Below are 14185 nucleotides of genomic sequence, written 5' to 3'. Positions count from 1 at the left end.
CAGACACACGCACAGACACACAACGTGCACGCACAGACACACACACACCACGTGCACGCACAGACACACACACACCACGTGCACGCACACACACACACCACGTGCACGCACACACACACACCACGTGCGCGCACAGACACACACACACACCGCGTGCGCGCACAGACACACCATGTGCGCGCATAGACACACACACCACGTGCACGCACAGACACACACACACCACGTGCACGCACCTGACGTAGTCGCGCTTGCAGTAGGTCTTGCCGTCCCGCACGAAGCATGTGCACGTCTCGTCCAGGTACTGCGCGCACTCGGCGCACTTGAGGCACGATGCGTGCCACTCGAGGTCGGGGGACACGCGCAGGATGAAGGGGTCGCGGATCTGGGCGCCGCAGCCAACGCACACGGACGCCAGCCGCTTCTCTTGAGGCAGCGACAGGGGAGAGTTGGAGGCGAGGGGGCGGGGGGGTGGAGAGGGGGGGGGGATACAGAGGAGAGAGACGAAGAGATGGACGGAGGAAGTGAAATTGGGGAGGGCAGTGAGGTGGGGGGGTAGAGGGGGGCCCGAGGAACGAGATAGAGAGACGCAGAGATAGAGAGACAAAGAGATAGGAGAGAGATGGTGAGATGATGATGAGGGGGGGGGGAGAATAAATACGAAGACACGATGAGAGAGATGGAAGGCGGTACACGTATCGATGATACACGGAGCGAGAGACGTATCGATGATACACGCAGATAGAGACAGACGTGAGGATGGGAGAGAGAGACAGCGAGGGACGTGGAGGAGGAGGAGGAGGCAGATAAGGAAGATAGAAGGTCGGCAGATCGAAGCGTGGGGAGAGTGGAAGCCGACGGGCAGGAGGCGAGGCGCGGGGAGGAGAGAGACATCGCGGAACGGTGGAGGGAAGAGAGACGGGCAGATGTACAGACAGTCGACACAGGACAGACAGACGTGTGTCGAGTCAGGCATGTGTCAGGGACACACGTGTTAGAGACACACGTGTTAGAGACACACGTGTTAGAGACACACGTGAAAACGACACAACCACACGTACGTGTAAACACAAGCGTGGATGCAGATAGGGGAGACAGAGGTATACAGAGAGAAAAAAAAAACAATCGGACGGACAGACACACGGACAACGTCAGAACGAAATTATAGCGGGCATGGATGGCGGTGGTGGAGGGGGAGGTGGAGGAGTGGAGGGGATGGAGGAGGGGGGGAGGTGTACAAGACGATGGACAGAAATGAAGATTGCAGGAGGAGGGAGGAGGGGATTCATGAGTGGGAACACGAGAGACGACTCTCGCAGATAGCGAGAGGGGATGAGAGAGAGGGGAGGAGAGATAGAGGGGAGGGAGAGACACACAACACAGCCATTCATTAACATTAGCGCCACTTACAAGCACAAGAGCCACCTTGAAAACATCGCTGCTTCTGCTGCTGTTTGCGAGCACCTATTAGGGGTTTGGCACGGCGCACACAAAACCGCTCGCGCGCGGTGGCACTGCCAGCAGCACGGACTGGGGGAGACAAAGGCGGCCGGGCGTGAGCTGTTTGCGAGAGCGCACGCACCCGCAATGTGTGTAAGCAACACCGGCGGTGCGGTGCAGACACCGAAGCACGTGTCCGTGCGAGTCGACACGAGGGCGAGTCCCCGGGGCCGTTAGATTCAAGGTTACCGCGCAGTGCCACTGGATGCGCGCCGTGGCCAGGTAAGCCGCAGGTGACACGCACGCGCCGTGGCCAGGTAAGCCGCAGGTGACACGCACGCGCCGTGGCCAGGTAAGCCGCAGGTGACATGCACGCGCCGTGGCCAGGTAAGCCGCAGGTGACTTGCACGCGCCGCCCGCGTAATCCCTTGACTCCGTTTTGGGCTTCCGCGATTCCGTGCCGCGCGTTCTCGTTGGGGGTGAGCGCAGTGTTCGGCGCGAGCGACAGAGTGAACAGTCGTCCTATCACCCCCCCCCCCCCCTCTCTTACCCCTAACGCAACAACACAGTGGTGAAGTATGGACAGGCAAACCCCCGTGACCACAGACAAGGCGTGGGGAAGCCTCCATCAAAGCCGCGGATTGACACAGGAGTTGAAGATTATCATTAATAATTAACAACGCTCAACGCGTTAGTCAGTAACACTGTAGCCTTAAAAGGAACAAAAATATATATATATATCTAATAAGGGGGGCGTTTCGGTCAAAGAAATCAGTGTGTGTGTACTGTATACACACACGTAAGGTAAGGAGCGGTGGTGCAGTGGTTAGCGCTGCATGCGCGGTGCAGCTGGCAATCCGAGCTCGGTTCTGGGCCTCCACCAGGGCCCTTCGATCGCGGAATGAGGACCAGGTTTGCAAAGTGCACAAACCAGCACTGGGGAGACAAAGGCGGTCCGGCGTGGTGCTGGTCACCTAACACACTCTTGCACCCGTACCGGCCTTCATATAAAAGGTGCTCGCGAATATCACTTGCCCCAACACTATGTTAAAGGCTGTTCGGGGATCTTTGTTTTGATATATATGTATATTTTAGTTGCCCTAAGTGGATTTTACCAGATTGATATCGGCTTTAGCGTCACACTCCACGGGAGGCGAATTACTCGGTTCGCTGCTGATGGGGATGGTACTGTGCGTAATGAGAGTTTAGCGGGAGATCCTGCCCGGAGTGAAACCAAATCAACATTCGTCCCAGCCCTAAATCTTTGAACCCTTCTGGAATCATCATCATGATAATTTACGTCACTCGGCGTCGTTGCTCTAGAGCCCTTCTAGAACTTTCATACATACCACGTGACTCATTTCATAACGCGTCGTTGCTCTAGCCCTTCTAGAACTTTCATACATACCACGTGACTCAATCCATAACGCGTCGTTGCTCTAGCCCTTCTAGAACTTCCATACATACCACGTGACTCAAGCCATAACGCAACGTTTATTTATGCGAGCGTTAGACAAATATCTCCCGTGTAGCCTTAACAGGCTGTTGGGGCAAGTGCTGTTAGCGAGTAGCACGTGTGAAGGCCGGCACGGCACATGAGGGGGTGGGTGGCCAGCACCACGCCCGACCGCCTTTGTCTCCCTAATGGCGATTTGTACACACCCGCACCAGGTACTTCCTATACAGGCGTAAGGCTGAGTCGACCGAGGTGGGGTTTATTGCAGGATTGAGTTCAGATCCCGGGTCGGATAGCGCTCGCCACTGATGATAGCCGTGACCGGGACTCGAATTGGGGTCGCACCTGCCCCACGTACATACACACACTGCCTGCACCAATACGATGTGTAGCCGATTGTGTGGGGAGCGGTGGTGAAGCGGTTAGCACGCTGCGCTACAAAACCCCGGAGACCCGAGTTCGATTCCCGCTCACGAGCAACACCGGTGACGATTATCTGAATCGGTCGTGGGTCTCCCCTAGGTCGACTCAGCCTAAAATGAGTACCTGCTGCGGTGTGTAAACATCGCCACTGGGGATACAAAGGCGTCCCGGTGTGGTGCTGGCCACCCACCCCCTCGTGTGCCGTTCCGGCCTTCGTAGGTGCTCGCTAACAGCATTTGCCCCAACAGTCTGTTGGGGCAAATGTGAACGTGAACGCGCGCTCGAGTAGAAATGCTGTCGCTAATTGCTCACGCGCGCTCGGGGCAATTTTATCAGTCAAAACCTTTTCGGAAATAATGTTGTCCGTAAAACAATTCTGGGGCAATTCACGTATAGGCCGTGCATTGGAATGGATAAATTAATTGCCCGCGTAACAGTTCACCGAGTCCGTGCGAATGATGGTTACTTATCACCCGCCGTGATCTGGTCAGGTGGCTCAGCAGGAGAGCCAATCACACTTCCCGGTTGGGAGGGTCTATAAAATTGGTTCCATTTTGTGGGGAAGTCAACAAATGGTTATCTTATGGATAAAACCACCCCACCCCTGCCCGCCATATGAAAGTGGAATTTCCACCACTGGCTTATGACTGTGAACGGGAGATGAGCTCACTTGTGCGGGGAAATCACTCTGAGCATTATTTCAGATTTCATAAACATTTCAATTGCAGTGCCGTGTATATATATTTATACGTGACGCCACTCTTGAATACGCCTCTCTCGATGCGCCGAGAGGAAGGGTCCCGCACGGCGCGTCGCCCGTTGAGTTCCGCTTTCTTTGGAAGGCCACACGCGCAGTGATTATTGTTGGCGGATGCGTTGGAGTTTTATCTTTTGTTATTTTGCACTTTATGCGCGGAGACGCTCAATGAGCTTCGGTTAAACAACGCCGTTTTTTTTTTGTTGTTTTTGTATTTGGTGTTGAACAGGGCCCCGGAGTTTATATGGAGTGCTCTTGCCAACAGCATGGACGACCCGGTTTAACAAGCCTCGGCCCTGATGTTGATTGTATAACAACAACTATACTTGGACGCCTACTACTCTGCTGATGAGACCCAACCGATCGAAACCAGTGTTTGAATTGCTGGACACGGGCGAACTTTCAGGAGTTTACGATTATTATCAAAAATGAATTAATGCACCCTAGATTCCTAATGCGACGGGACAAAGCGAACCACTGCATTCCACTGCACTCCGCCTCTGGTGCTGCGTAATGTTGGCGCGGTCGAGTCGACAGGCCGATGAACTCGCGATGACTCGCACAAACCGAGTCGTCATCGTCTTCGCCGTCACCCACAATGCTCCCACACCGGCACGACGACACCGTCGATCGCAATGGTTTAGCGACAAATATCGAAACGCGGTTTCAATGTGTGTGTGTAGGGTGTGGAGGGTGTTTCCCAGTGATAAAAAATTACGCTTGGCGTCGCGTGTCAATAATAGTTGCTCTCGTGCGGCACTTGCCCCAATAGTCTGTAAACGGAGTTACGGGGGAATCTTTTGTCTCTGTAGCGTGTACAGTACCGTGCAATGATGCGTGAGTGTGCGTCAAAGGCTGAGCGGAAGTGCACCGGTCATCGCGCTGCGCTACGAACCCCACTCACGCCCAGCACGAGTGACAACTATCTGAATCGGTCCTGGGCCTCGCTCTAGGTCGGCTCAGCCTCAAATCGAGGACCCGGTGCGGTGTGTAGTAAACATCGCCACTCGGGAGACGAAGGCTGCTGGCGGCCGCCCACCCCCTCGTGTGCCGTGCCCACCGTCACAGGTGCTACTCGCTAACAGCACTTTCCCAAAAAATAGTTGACGTCTATCCGGTGGATCTGTGTGTGTGTCTTCATGTGCATTAGTGCGTGTGTCTTAGGAGTGCAGCGGTTAGCGCGCTGCGCTACGAACCCGGCGACCCGAGTTCGATTCCCGCTCACGGCCAACACCGGTGACGATTATTTTAATCGGTCCTGGGCCTCCCCCTAGGTCGACTGTGTGTATGCGTACACACACCGTGTGTACGCATACATACACCGTGTGCTGGGGAGACAAAGGGGGCCGGGGACGTAGTCCTTGCCACGCCACCCCATTGCGAGCCGTGTGGTTGACCTTACTGGGTGTTCGCCAACAGCAATCGGTCAGTGCGCTTGGGGGCTAAGTGGTGCATGTTGTGCGTATACGGGTGCTTGTGCGCGTCTGTACGCACGAGTGGATGTACTCTGCCTCTGTGTGTGTATGTCTGCGTGTGTGTGTATGTCTGCGTGTGTGTGTATGTCTGCGTGTGTGTGTATGTCTGCGTGTGTGTGTGTCTGCGTGTGTGTGTGTCTGCGTGTGTGTGTGTCTGCGTGTGTGTGGGGGAGCGGTAGTGTAGCGGTTAGCGCGCTGCGCTATGAACCTGGCGACCCGGGTTCGATTCCCGCTCACGGCCAACACCAGTGACGATTATCTGAACCGGTCCCGGGCCTCCCCTAGGTCGACTCAGCCTCAAATGAGTACCTGGTGCGGTGTGTAAACATTGCCACTAGGGAGACAAAGGCGGTCGAGCGTGGTGCTGGCCACCCACCCCCTCGTGTACCGTTCCGGCCTTCATAGGTGCTCGCTAACAGCACTTGCCCCTACCGTCTGTTAAGGCTATATGGGGATCTTTGTGTGTGTGTCTGCGTGTGTGTGGGGGAGCGGTGGTGTAGCGGTTAGCACGGCTGCGCTATGAACCTGGTCTAGCCGAGTTCGATCCCTGCTCACGGCCAACACCGGTGACGATTATAGGAACAGGTCCTGTGTCTCCCCTAGGTCGACTCAGCCTCAAATGAGTACCTGGTGCGGTGTGTAAAACATCGCCACTGGGGAGACGAAGGCGGACGGGTGGGGTGCTGGCCACCCACCCCCTCGTGTGCCGTGCCGGCCTTAATAGGTGCTCGCTAACAGCACTTGTCCCTACAGTCTCTTAAGGCTATACGGGAAATCTTGTCTTTGCGTGTGTGCATGTTTGTCTTTTGTGTACATAAACGTACAGTGTGTGCATGCAACGTATACTAGACCTGTTAGCGAGCGCCTATTAAGGGCGGCACAACGCACGAATGGGGGGGGGGGGGTGTGGGCAGAACCACGCCCGGCCGCTTTTGTCTTTCCCAGTGGCGATGTTTTACACACCGCACCACTTGAGGCCGGATCGATCAAGGGACTCAGGGGGCACGGTTCAGATCATCGTTTGCGGCCCCGGGGAAATTGAACCCGGGGTTGGTTAAGCGGGTTCGTAGCACAATGCGCTAACCGCTGCGCCACCGCTCCGCCCCCACCGTTGACACACACACAGAGTGTACAGACGATACTTGATAAACATTCGGTGAGCAAACTTATTGTCGAGGAGCAGAGCAATTGTTATGAAAACCCTTACATAGCTCGTTAGCGGCTTTGCATCAGAGCCTTGAGCACAACGTAAATACGTGACGGGTGTATTAATTTACCATCCTGTGTACATCTGTACGGTCGTGTATATATATTTATACACACTTTATACTGTAATTATAACGCACTCACAGGCACCAACTCATCAACACAACGCCACCGTAAGAGAACGTGTCTACGTTCACGCGTCTAGAAATACACGCACGCACACATGCAGGACACTCCCCGCCTTCAGCAACGCCTGTGACCAGCGTGGTGAAGTATGGTCAAACACACCGATCCCCCCCATATAGCCTCAACAGACTTTGGGCGAGGGGCAAGTGCTGTTAGCGAGCTCCTACGAAGGCAGGAACGGTACACGACAGGGTGGGGTGGCCAACCCAACGACCGGCCGCTTTTGTCTCCCCAGTGGCGATGTTTACACAGCGCACCGGGCACTCATTTTGAGGCCGAGTATCTTCCACGCATCGGTCACATCCAGGTAAACAAAAATAACGCACCAAGCCATGTTTTACACGCGCCGTCGGCCGCGCGGACTTCTGGGAGTGCATGAGGGAGAGGCCCGGTCACAGAATCAGAGATTGGGCCACTGATGTTGGCCGTGAGCGCGAATCGAACTCAGGTAGCCATGTTCGTAGCGCAGCGCGCTAACGACTACACTACCGCCCCCCCCCAATCCTTACATTAAGCACACGACCTCTCAAAGTCACGCAAAGACAAAGATCCCCTGTATAGCCTGAACAGACTGTTGGGGCAAGTGCTGTTAGCCAGCACCTATGAAGGCCGGCACGGCACACGAGGGGGGTAGGTGGTCAGCACCATGCCCCGGCCGCCTTTGTCTCCCCAGTAGCGATGCTTACACATCGCACCATCCACGCGACCACGGGGAGAGAGACACCGCAAACTGCAAATATACAGCAGGTGTCAGGGTCGGGATCGAACCCACGGCCTCCTGCGTACCAGGCGAGGTAGTTAACATCTCCCAGCCACCGTGATGATGACAGAGAGAGAGAGACACGCAAACTGCAAATATACCGCAGGTGTCAGGGTCGGGATCGAACCCACGACCTCCTGCGTACCAGGCGAGGTAGTTAACATCTCCTAGCCACCGTGATGATGACAGAGAGAGAGACACGTAAACTGCAAATATACAGCAGCAGGCGTTAGGGTCTGGATCGAACCCACGACCTCCTGTATACCAGGCGAGTTAGTTAACATCTCCTAGCCACCGTGATGATGACAGAGAGACACGCAAACTGCAAATATACAGCAGGCGTCAGGGTCTGGATCGAACCCACGACCTCCTGTATACCAGGCGAGTAAGTTAACATCTCCTAGCCACCGTGATGATGACAGAGAGAGAGACACACAAACTGCAAATATACAGCAGGCGTTAGGGTCGGGATCGAACCCACGACCTCCTGCGTACCAGGCGAGGTAGTTAACATTTCCTTGCCACCGCAATGCCCACAATAAATACACCCTCCACCGCCCCCACCGCCTCTGCTCCACCCTGCAGTATGAATAAAGAGTATGCACGGCAGTCGATCGTATTAAGGTGGGGTCAAGTGTGGGTACCCCCTCCCCCCCGCCACATACCACCACATACCATCCCAGTAAGCAAGCAATATCCCCTCGGGGGCGTCTAGAGACTTTTCAATCGAGAATCCCAGGGCGGATGCGGCGATTCGTTCCGAACGGTTCGCGATTTGCCGACTTTCCAAACGGGATATCGACTTTGAACACGACGATCTACAATTGAGGTCACCGTTTCACAACCACCCCCCCCCCCCCCGTTAAAAGAGGAGCACGTGCCACCTCATTGTCCGGATTATAGGACGCGCTTTTAGCCTCCCTGTATTTCAAGCCAAATTGGGGGTGCGCGCGTCTTATAGTCCGGTGGCTGTGTGCGTGGGAGACCAAGATTCCCATAACTTCGTCATCGGACGCAAGCTCGGAGGTGCGTCTTACTTTCCGGAACGGTTTATAAACCAGACAAAAAAAAATTCGGTTGGAATAGTTGAGGTCGGTTTAACACGTAGCAGGCTTTAGCGAGCAATATTATCAATGATAGAGTTTTTTTGGGGTGCGATCGCGTCAATATATAAATGTTGCGTCGTTAAACCCGCCGACGCCACCCGACACAGCCAATTAGTAAGGTTTGTCACGTAAACAAAACGTGGCAATTCGTTACTAGTTCAGCACACGGACGTGTTGGAGAGCAAACCCACAACATTTGCAATTGTCGTGGGTTTACTCTACGACACACCGGTGTGACGAACCTTACCAATTTGGCTGTGTCGGGTGGTGGGCGGGTTTCACGACACATTTATATATTCACACGCTCTGACCCAAAAAGCCTCCATTATGGATAATGGGTAAAGCACTTCATATCATTCCACTGCTGTGGATAGAGGTCCCTCCACGCCGTGTTAATAGTTTCGGGGGTTGAGCATACTTCACCACGCCGGTCAGTGCGGGTTGGTTAATACTCTTTGGTTATATTCGGTAAAGTCACGTAGGTAAAAAAAATAATAGAACCAAAGAGTATGGATCCTTGCAGTCACGAAAGCTTTAAATCCATGTTGCTTAAGTTTGGTTTTTTTGTGGGGTTAGGGGGTGGTGGCCGATATAACTCGACACCGTGGCCTGGGAATCCAACTCAGGGAGCCGGTTTCAGAGCACAATGCACGCAAACAGCTCCAACCACCGCGTCTCCCATATTCTACGCCACGGTGCAGCGCACGTGCGGACAGTATAGGAGTAACGATTACAATCGTTCAAGGATTCATTGTTGGTAACAAACAAAAAAAATAAGCACTTGTAAATTGAAACCGCAATGAACACACGCGTGCGTATACCGCACACGCTGTAAAACTCAACACTTCACTGCGCGGCCTTAAACGGTAACTTCGATCAACAGGCGGCGACGTTTCGGGCAATTCCCCTCGTTCTGTTTGGCATTGCGCTCGCGAGGGATTTCACTTCGCTCTCTTGCGGCTTTGGCGTCGCACTCCAACGCCGGCGGAATTACTCGTGTGGGGGGGGGGGGGGGGGGGGGTGGTTAGCGTGAGACTCTGAGCCATAGTCGGCCCTGACCCTCCCTAAGTCAGTGTGGTTCTTCTTCTTCTTACCCTGGGGGTGCACGCCACCACCACCCCCCCCGCCACACCCCGTGGTTGCGAGATGCCCTTTCTGGGGGCGAGGCGGGTGGTGGCGAGGCACGGCCAGATTTTTCTTTTCGAAGGCAGATAATCGAAAGGACAAATTAAGCACGTGGGGGCACGTACACGTGCCAACTTTACTTTGTCTCACAAAACCCTCGGTATGTATTAACATTGTTGATCGATTGAGAACAGAAAGGGGCGCACGGCTGCAGTGCAGGTTAAGGACCACTCACTGCTCGAAGTGAACCCAACTAACCTGAAAATCGACGAGCTCCCTCTGGAGAACGTCACTTATCGTTCACGTCGCTCACGACGCTTAGCCCTACCGAGGAGCCCTTCTAGAGTATCATCAGCATTTACGCCAACGTTATTGCACGCAAGTACGTTAAGCATTATAAAAAAAAATATATGCACGCAATGTACCGCTAACTAAAGACATCTCTTGACAATCCTATTCGTGTAAAACGTCAGGCACGCCTTATGTAATGTATAAAATTAAATAAATCAGCAGCACCCAGCAGCCTCTGCCCCAATATCGGCCACCTCACGTCCCCAATATCGGCCACCCCACCTCCCCATCCCTCACGCGATGGACGCCAGAGGTCCAACTCACTGCTCCACGGTGAGCCGGCTCCGTGAGCTGGCTCCGTGAGCTGGCTCCGTGAGCTGGCTCCGTGAGCTGGCTCCGTGAGCCGGCTCCGTGAGCCGGCTCCGTGAGCTGGCTCCGAGACCTGGCTCCGTGAGCCGGCTCCGTGAGCTGGCTCCGTGAGCTGGCTCCGTGAGCTGGCTCCGAGACCTGGCTCCGTGAGCCGGCTCCGAGACGTAGCTCCGTGAGCTGGCTCCGTGAGCCGGCTCCGAGACCTGGCTCCGTGAGCCGGCTCCGTGAGCTGGCTCCGTGACCTGGCTCCGAGACCTAGCTCCGTGAGCTGGCTCCGTGAGCCGGCTCCGTGAGCCGGCTCCGTGAGCCGGCTCCGAGACCTGGCTCCGTGAGCCGGCTCCGAGACCTGGCTCCGTGAGCTGGCTCCGTGAGCTGGCTCCGAGACCTGGCTCTGTGAGCTGGCTCCGTGAGCCGGCTCCGTGAGCCGGCTCCGTGACCTGGCTCCGAGACCTGGCTCCGTGAGCTGGCTCCGTGAGCTGGCTCCGTGAGCCGGCTCCGTGCGAGCACCGAGCGAGCTCCGTCTCCGCACAGGGCGGTCGTCTCCCCTCTCTCTCTGTGGGGTTGCCCACCCGTGGCTCCCCCGTCAGTTCCCGTCACCAGCCTCGCGGCCCGGACCCCCGCGTGCGTCCTGCCCCAAGCGACCCCCACCCCCCGGCTCGCGTTGACCACGCGCCGACGTGATGACGTGACGAGGACGCCTCCACGTTTGCGTGACCCCCCCTCCCCTCCTTCTCTAAAGCGGCGCTGTACCGCCACAGCCTCGACCAAAGCACCCCCCCCCCCAGCCTTTGTCTTCGGAATTGGATGAACGAATCGCGGTGAATGCAATCCAGGACAGAAGGTCCCTTCCTCCGTGCCGTTCAGTGGCCGATCCAGCACCCCGCCACCCCCACCGCCATCTCCAGCCTCCCCCCCCCAATACAGTAAGAAATCAGAGCCGTCAGCCACCGCCACCGGCCCCTCTCGACTCCCCCGGTCACGGGAGAGCGCGCGCAGGTTGCCCGGTGTGAGGATGCAGCGAGATCCCCGAAACGCGTGGGGGTGGGGGGGAGGTGAACGCGAGCCCGGTGAGCCCACTGCTCCGATCCACGTCTCCCTCTTTCCCGTCTCACACTGCGAGTCCAGGCACGCGGCCTCTCACATGCTTCGTGATAACAACGCAGACGACGACGATAGCAGTCGCCGCGGTCTATCCACCGCTGGACGAAGGATCAGTGCGACTTCTCTGCCGAGTGTTGTGCGATCCACGTGTGGCCGCTTCATCTCACTGTGCGCTACAGCTTGTGAGCGGCATAGTCACGCAGCGGTTTAAAAAAGTATTCATTATAGCCAAACATTTGTCTATTGATTGTTATCAATTTGTTTTGAGAGCGCATCGACGCATATATATTTGCGCAAATTACTTTAAATGTCAATGACGGGTATATATTCGGGATCGTGAGCGTACCGCCAACTGCTGTCACCTGGGTTAGATTCCCGGCCACAGCTTCACGTCAGTGGCTCGTGGTATCAGAACCCGTCACTCCCGCATTCCCGATACAACCTGCACTGAACCAGCGTGGTGAAGTATGGTCAAAGAGCCCCCATAATCGACACGAGTGCGTGGAATACACACAACACATACCGTTCGTATAACCAGAAAGGCAAAGACGCCCCCCCCCCCTGTATAGCCTTCAACAGACTGTTGGGGCAAGTGCTATTAGCGAGCGTCTATGAAGATCGGCACAGCGCATGAAGGAAATGGGTAGCCAGCACCACGCCCGGCCGCCTTTGTCTCCCCAGTGCTGATGATTAAACATTTGCAACCAGGGGAGGCTCGGAACCGATGCAAATATTCCCCACTGTCATTGGTTCGTGAGCGGGAATGGAACTCGCGTCCCCGGCTTGGGAGTGCGGTGCGCTATGCGGTGCGCTATGCGGTGCGCTATGCGGTGTGCTATGCGGTGCGGTTCGGTGCGGTGCGCTATGCGGTGCGGTGCGCTATGCGGTGCGGTGCGTACAAACTACACTCGGACACGCAACGCGTTCGTCATTAACAACTCGCCTCGTAAGGGAACAAAAACAAAATATATCATTGGTGACGTTTCCGTAATGGACCTTCTGCATTGCTAATAAAACAATACATGCACACGTGGGATTGTTTTTTTGGAGCGGGGGCCGTTCGGACCGATTTTTTTTACATTCGACAGTCGCGCAAAAAAAACATCTTCGTGCTGACAATAGTGACGTCACCCAATTCCACGGGAGTCGACTTTTTAGCGGGGGGAAAAAAAGTTCGGGAGTAATTTAATAATCCGAAATGTATCAAAAAGAGAAAGATCCCCCGTGTAGCCTTAACAGACTGTTGGGGGCAAGTGCTGTTAGCGAGCAGCACCTATGAAGGCCGGCACGGTACACGAGGGGATGAGTGGAACAGCATCCACGCCCGACCGAATTTTCTCTCCCCAGTGGCGATGAATTTTTACACACCGCACCAGGTACTCATTTGAGGCTGAGTCGACCTAGGGGAAGGCTCAGGACCGGCTCAGATAAATCGCCACTGGTATTATTGAATCGAACTCGGGACGCCAGGTTTGTAGGGCAGCGCGCATACCGCTACACTACTGCTTCCCACCCACACACGCACATAGCTAAATACACGTGCAAAGACAAAGATCCGCAAAATCGCCTACACAGACTGTTGGGGTCAAGTGCTGTTAGCGAGCAACACCTATGAAGGCCGGCACAGGACGGTACAACGAGGGGGGGTGCGTGGAACAGCAACCACGCCCGACCGAATTTTCGGATGAATCGACCCAGGGGAGGTTCAGCGCGCACGCACATTTACGCACGCGAAGACACATTCCCCGTGCAGCCTACAGAGACTGTTGGGGAAAGTGCGATCGGGTGGCGTGGCGAGTCCAGTACCGCACCCGACCGCCTTTGTCTCCCTGATGCTGATGTTTTACACGTCGCCTTCGGTACTGGAGAAAGCTTCGATATTTCTCGCCGATTTTAACCGTGAGCAGGGAATGGAACTCGGGTCTCTACCAGCTTCGTGTGCTACACTGCCGCTCCCCACACGCACAGAGACAAAGAATCCCCTGTTGGGGCAAATGCTGTTAGCGAGCACCTATGAAGAAGGCCGGAACAGCACACGAGGGGGTGGAGGTGGCCAACTCCACGCCCGACCGCCTTTGTCTCCCTTGTGGCGATATTTACACACCGCACCAGGTACTCGTGTGAGGCTGAGTCGACCTAGGGGAGGCCCAGGACCGGTTCAGATAATCGTTGCCGGTGTTGGCCGTGAGCGGGAATCGAACCCGGGTCGCCAGGTTCGGAGCGCAGCGCGCTAACCGCTACACTACCGCTCCCCACAGACACACACACAGACACAGGCACACAGACACACACACAGACACACACACAATCACACACACAGACACACACACAATCACACAGACACACACATGAACATACCGAGAAACTCGTTATGAACACGGCCCTAAAACAGCGAAATACATCGGTGGCTGACGTTTCGAGCAATGTGCCTTGTTCCCCCGCAGAGTCGACGTAAGAGTGCACGTAGCGGTGCACGGCGCGGGTTGTCGC

General features: G+C 55.5%; 1 protein-coding gene across 3 annotated transcripts in view; it reads right to left on the bottom strand.

The window, feature by feature from the left end:
• Positions 1 to 14185, bottom strand: part of LOC116953548 (insulin gene enhancer protein ISL-1) — a 45794-nt gene that overhangs the window by 23903 nt on the left and 7706 nt on the right. The window contains exon 2 of one of the 3 annotated variants that reach the window (XM_076075113.1): positions 237 to 424. In XM_076075113.1, coding sequence (XP_075931228.1) covers positions 237 to 424 — 188 coding nt within the window. Of the gene's footprint in view, positions 1 to 236; positions 427 to 14185 lie in introns of all 3 variants that reach the window. The other 2 variants (XM_076075112.1, XM_076075114.1) reach the window with 2 other exon arrangements.

The sequence above is a fragment of the Petromyzon marinus genome, chromosome 52 (genome assembly GCF_048934315.1).
Source record: "Petromyzon marinus isolate PM22_M1 ecotype Great Lakes invasive population chromosome 52, UKy_Petmar_22M1.pri1.0, whole genome shotgun sequence".
NCBI lineage: Eukaryota > Metazoa > Chordata > Hyperoartia > Petromyzontiformes > Petromyzontidae > Petromyzon > Petromyzon marinus.
The sequence above is the reverse complement of the archived record's forward strand: the minus strand, read 5'-3'. Positions and strand labels throughout refer to the sequence as shown.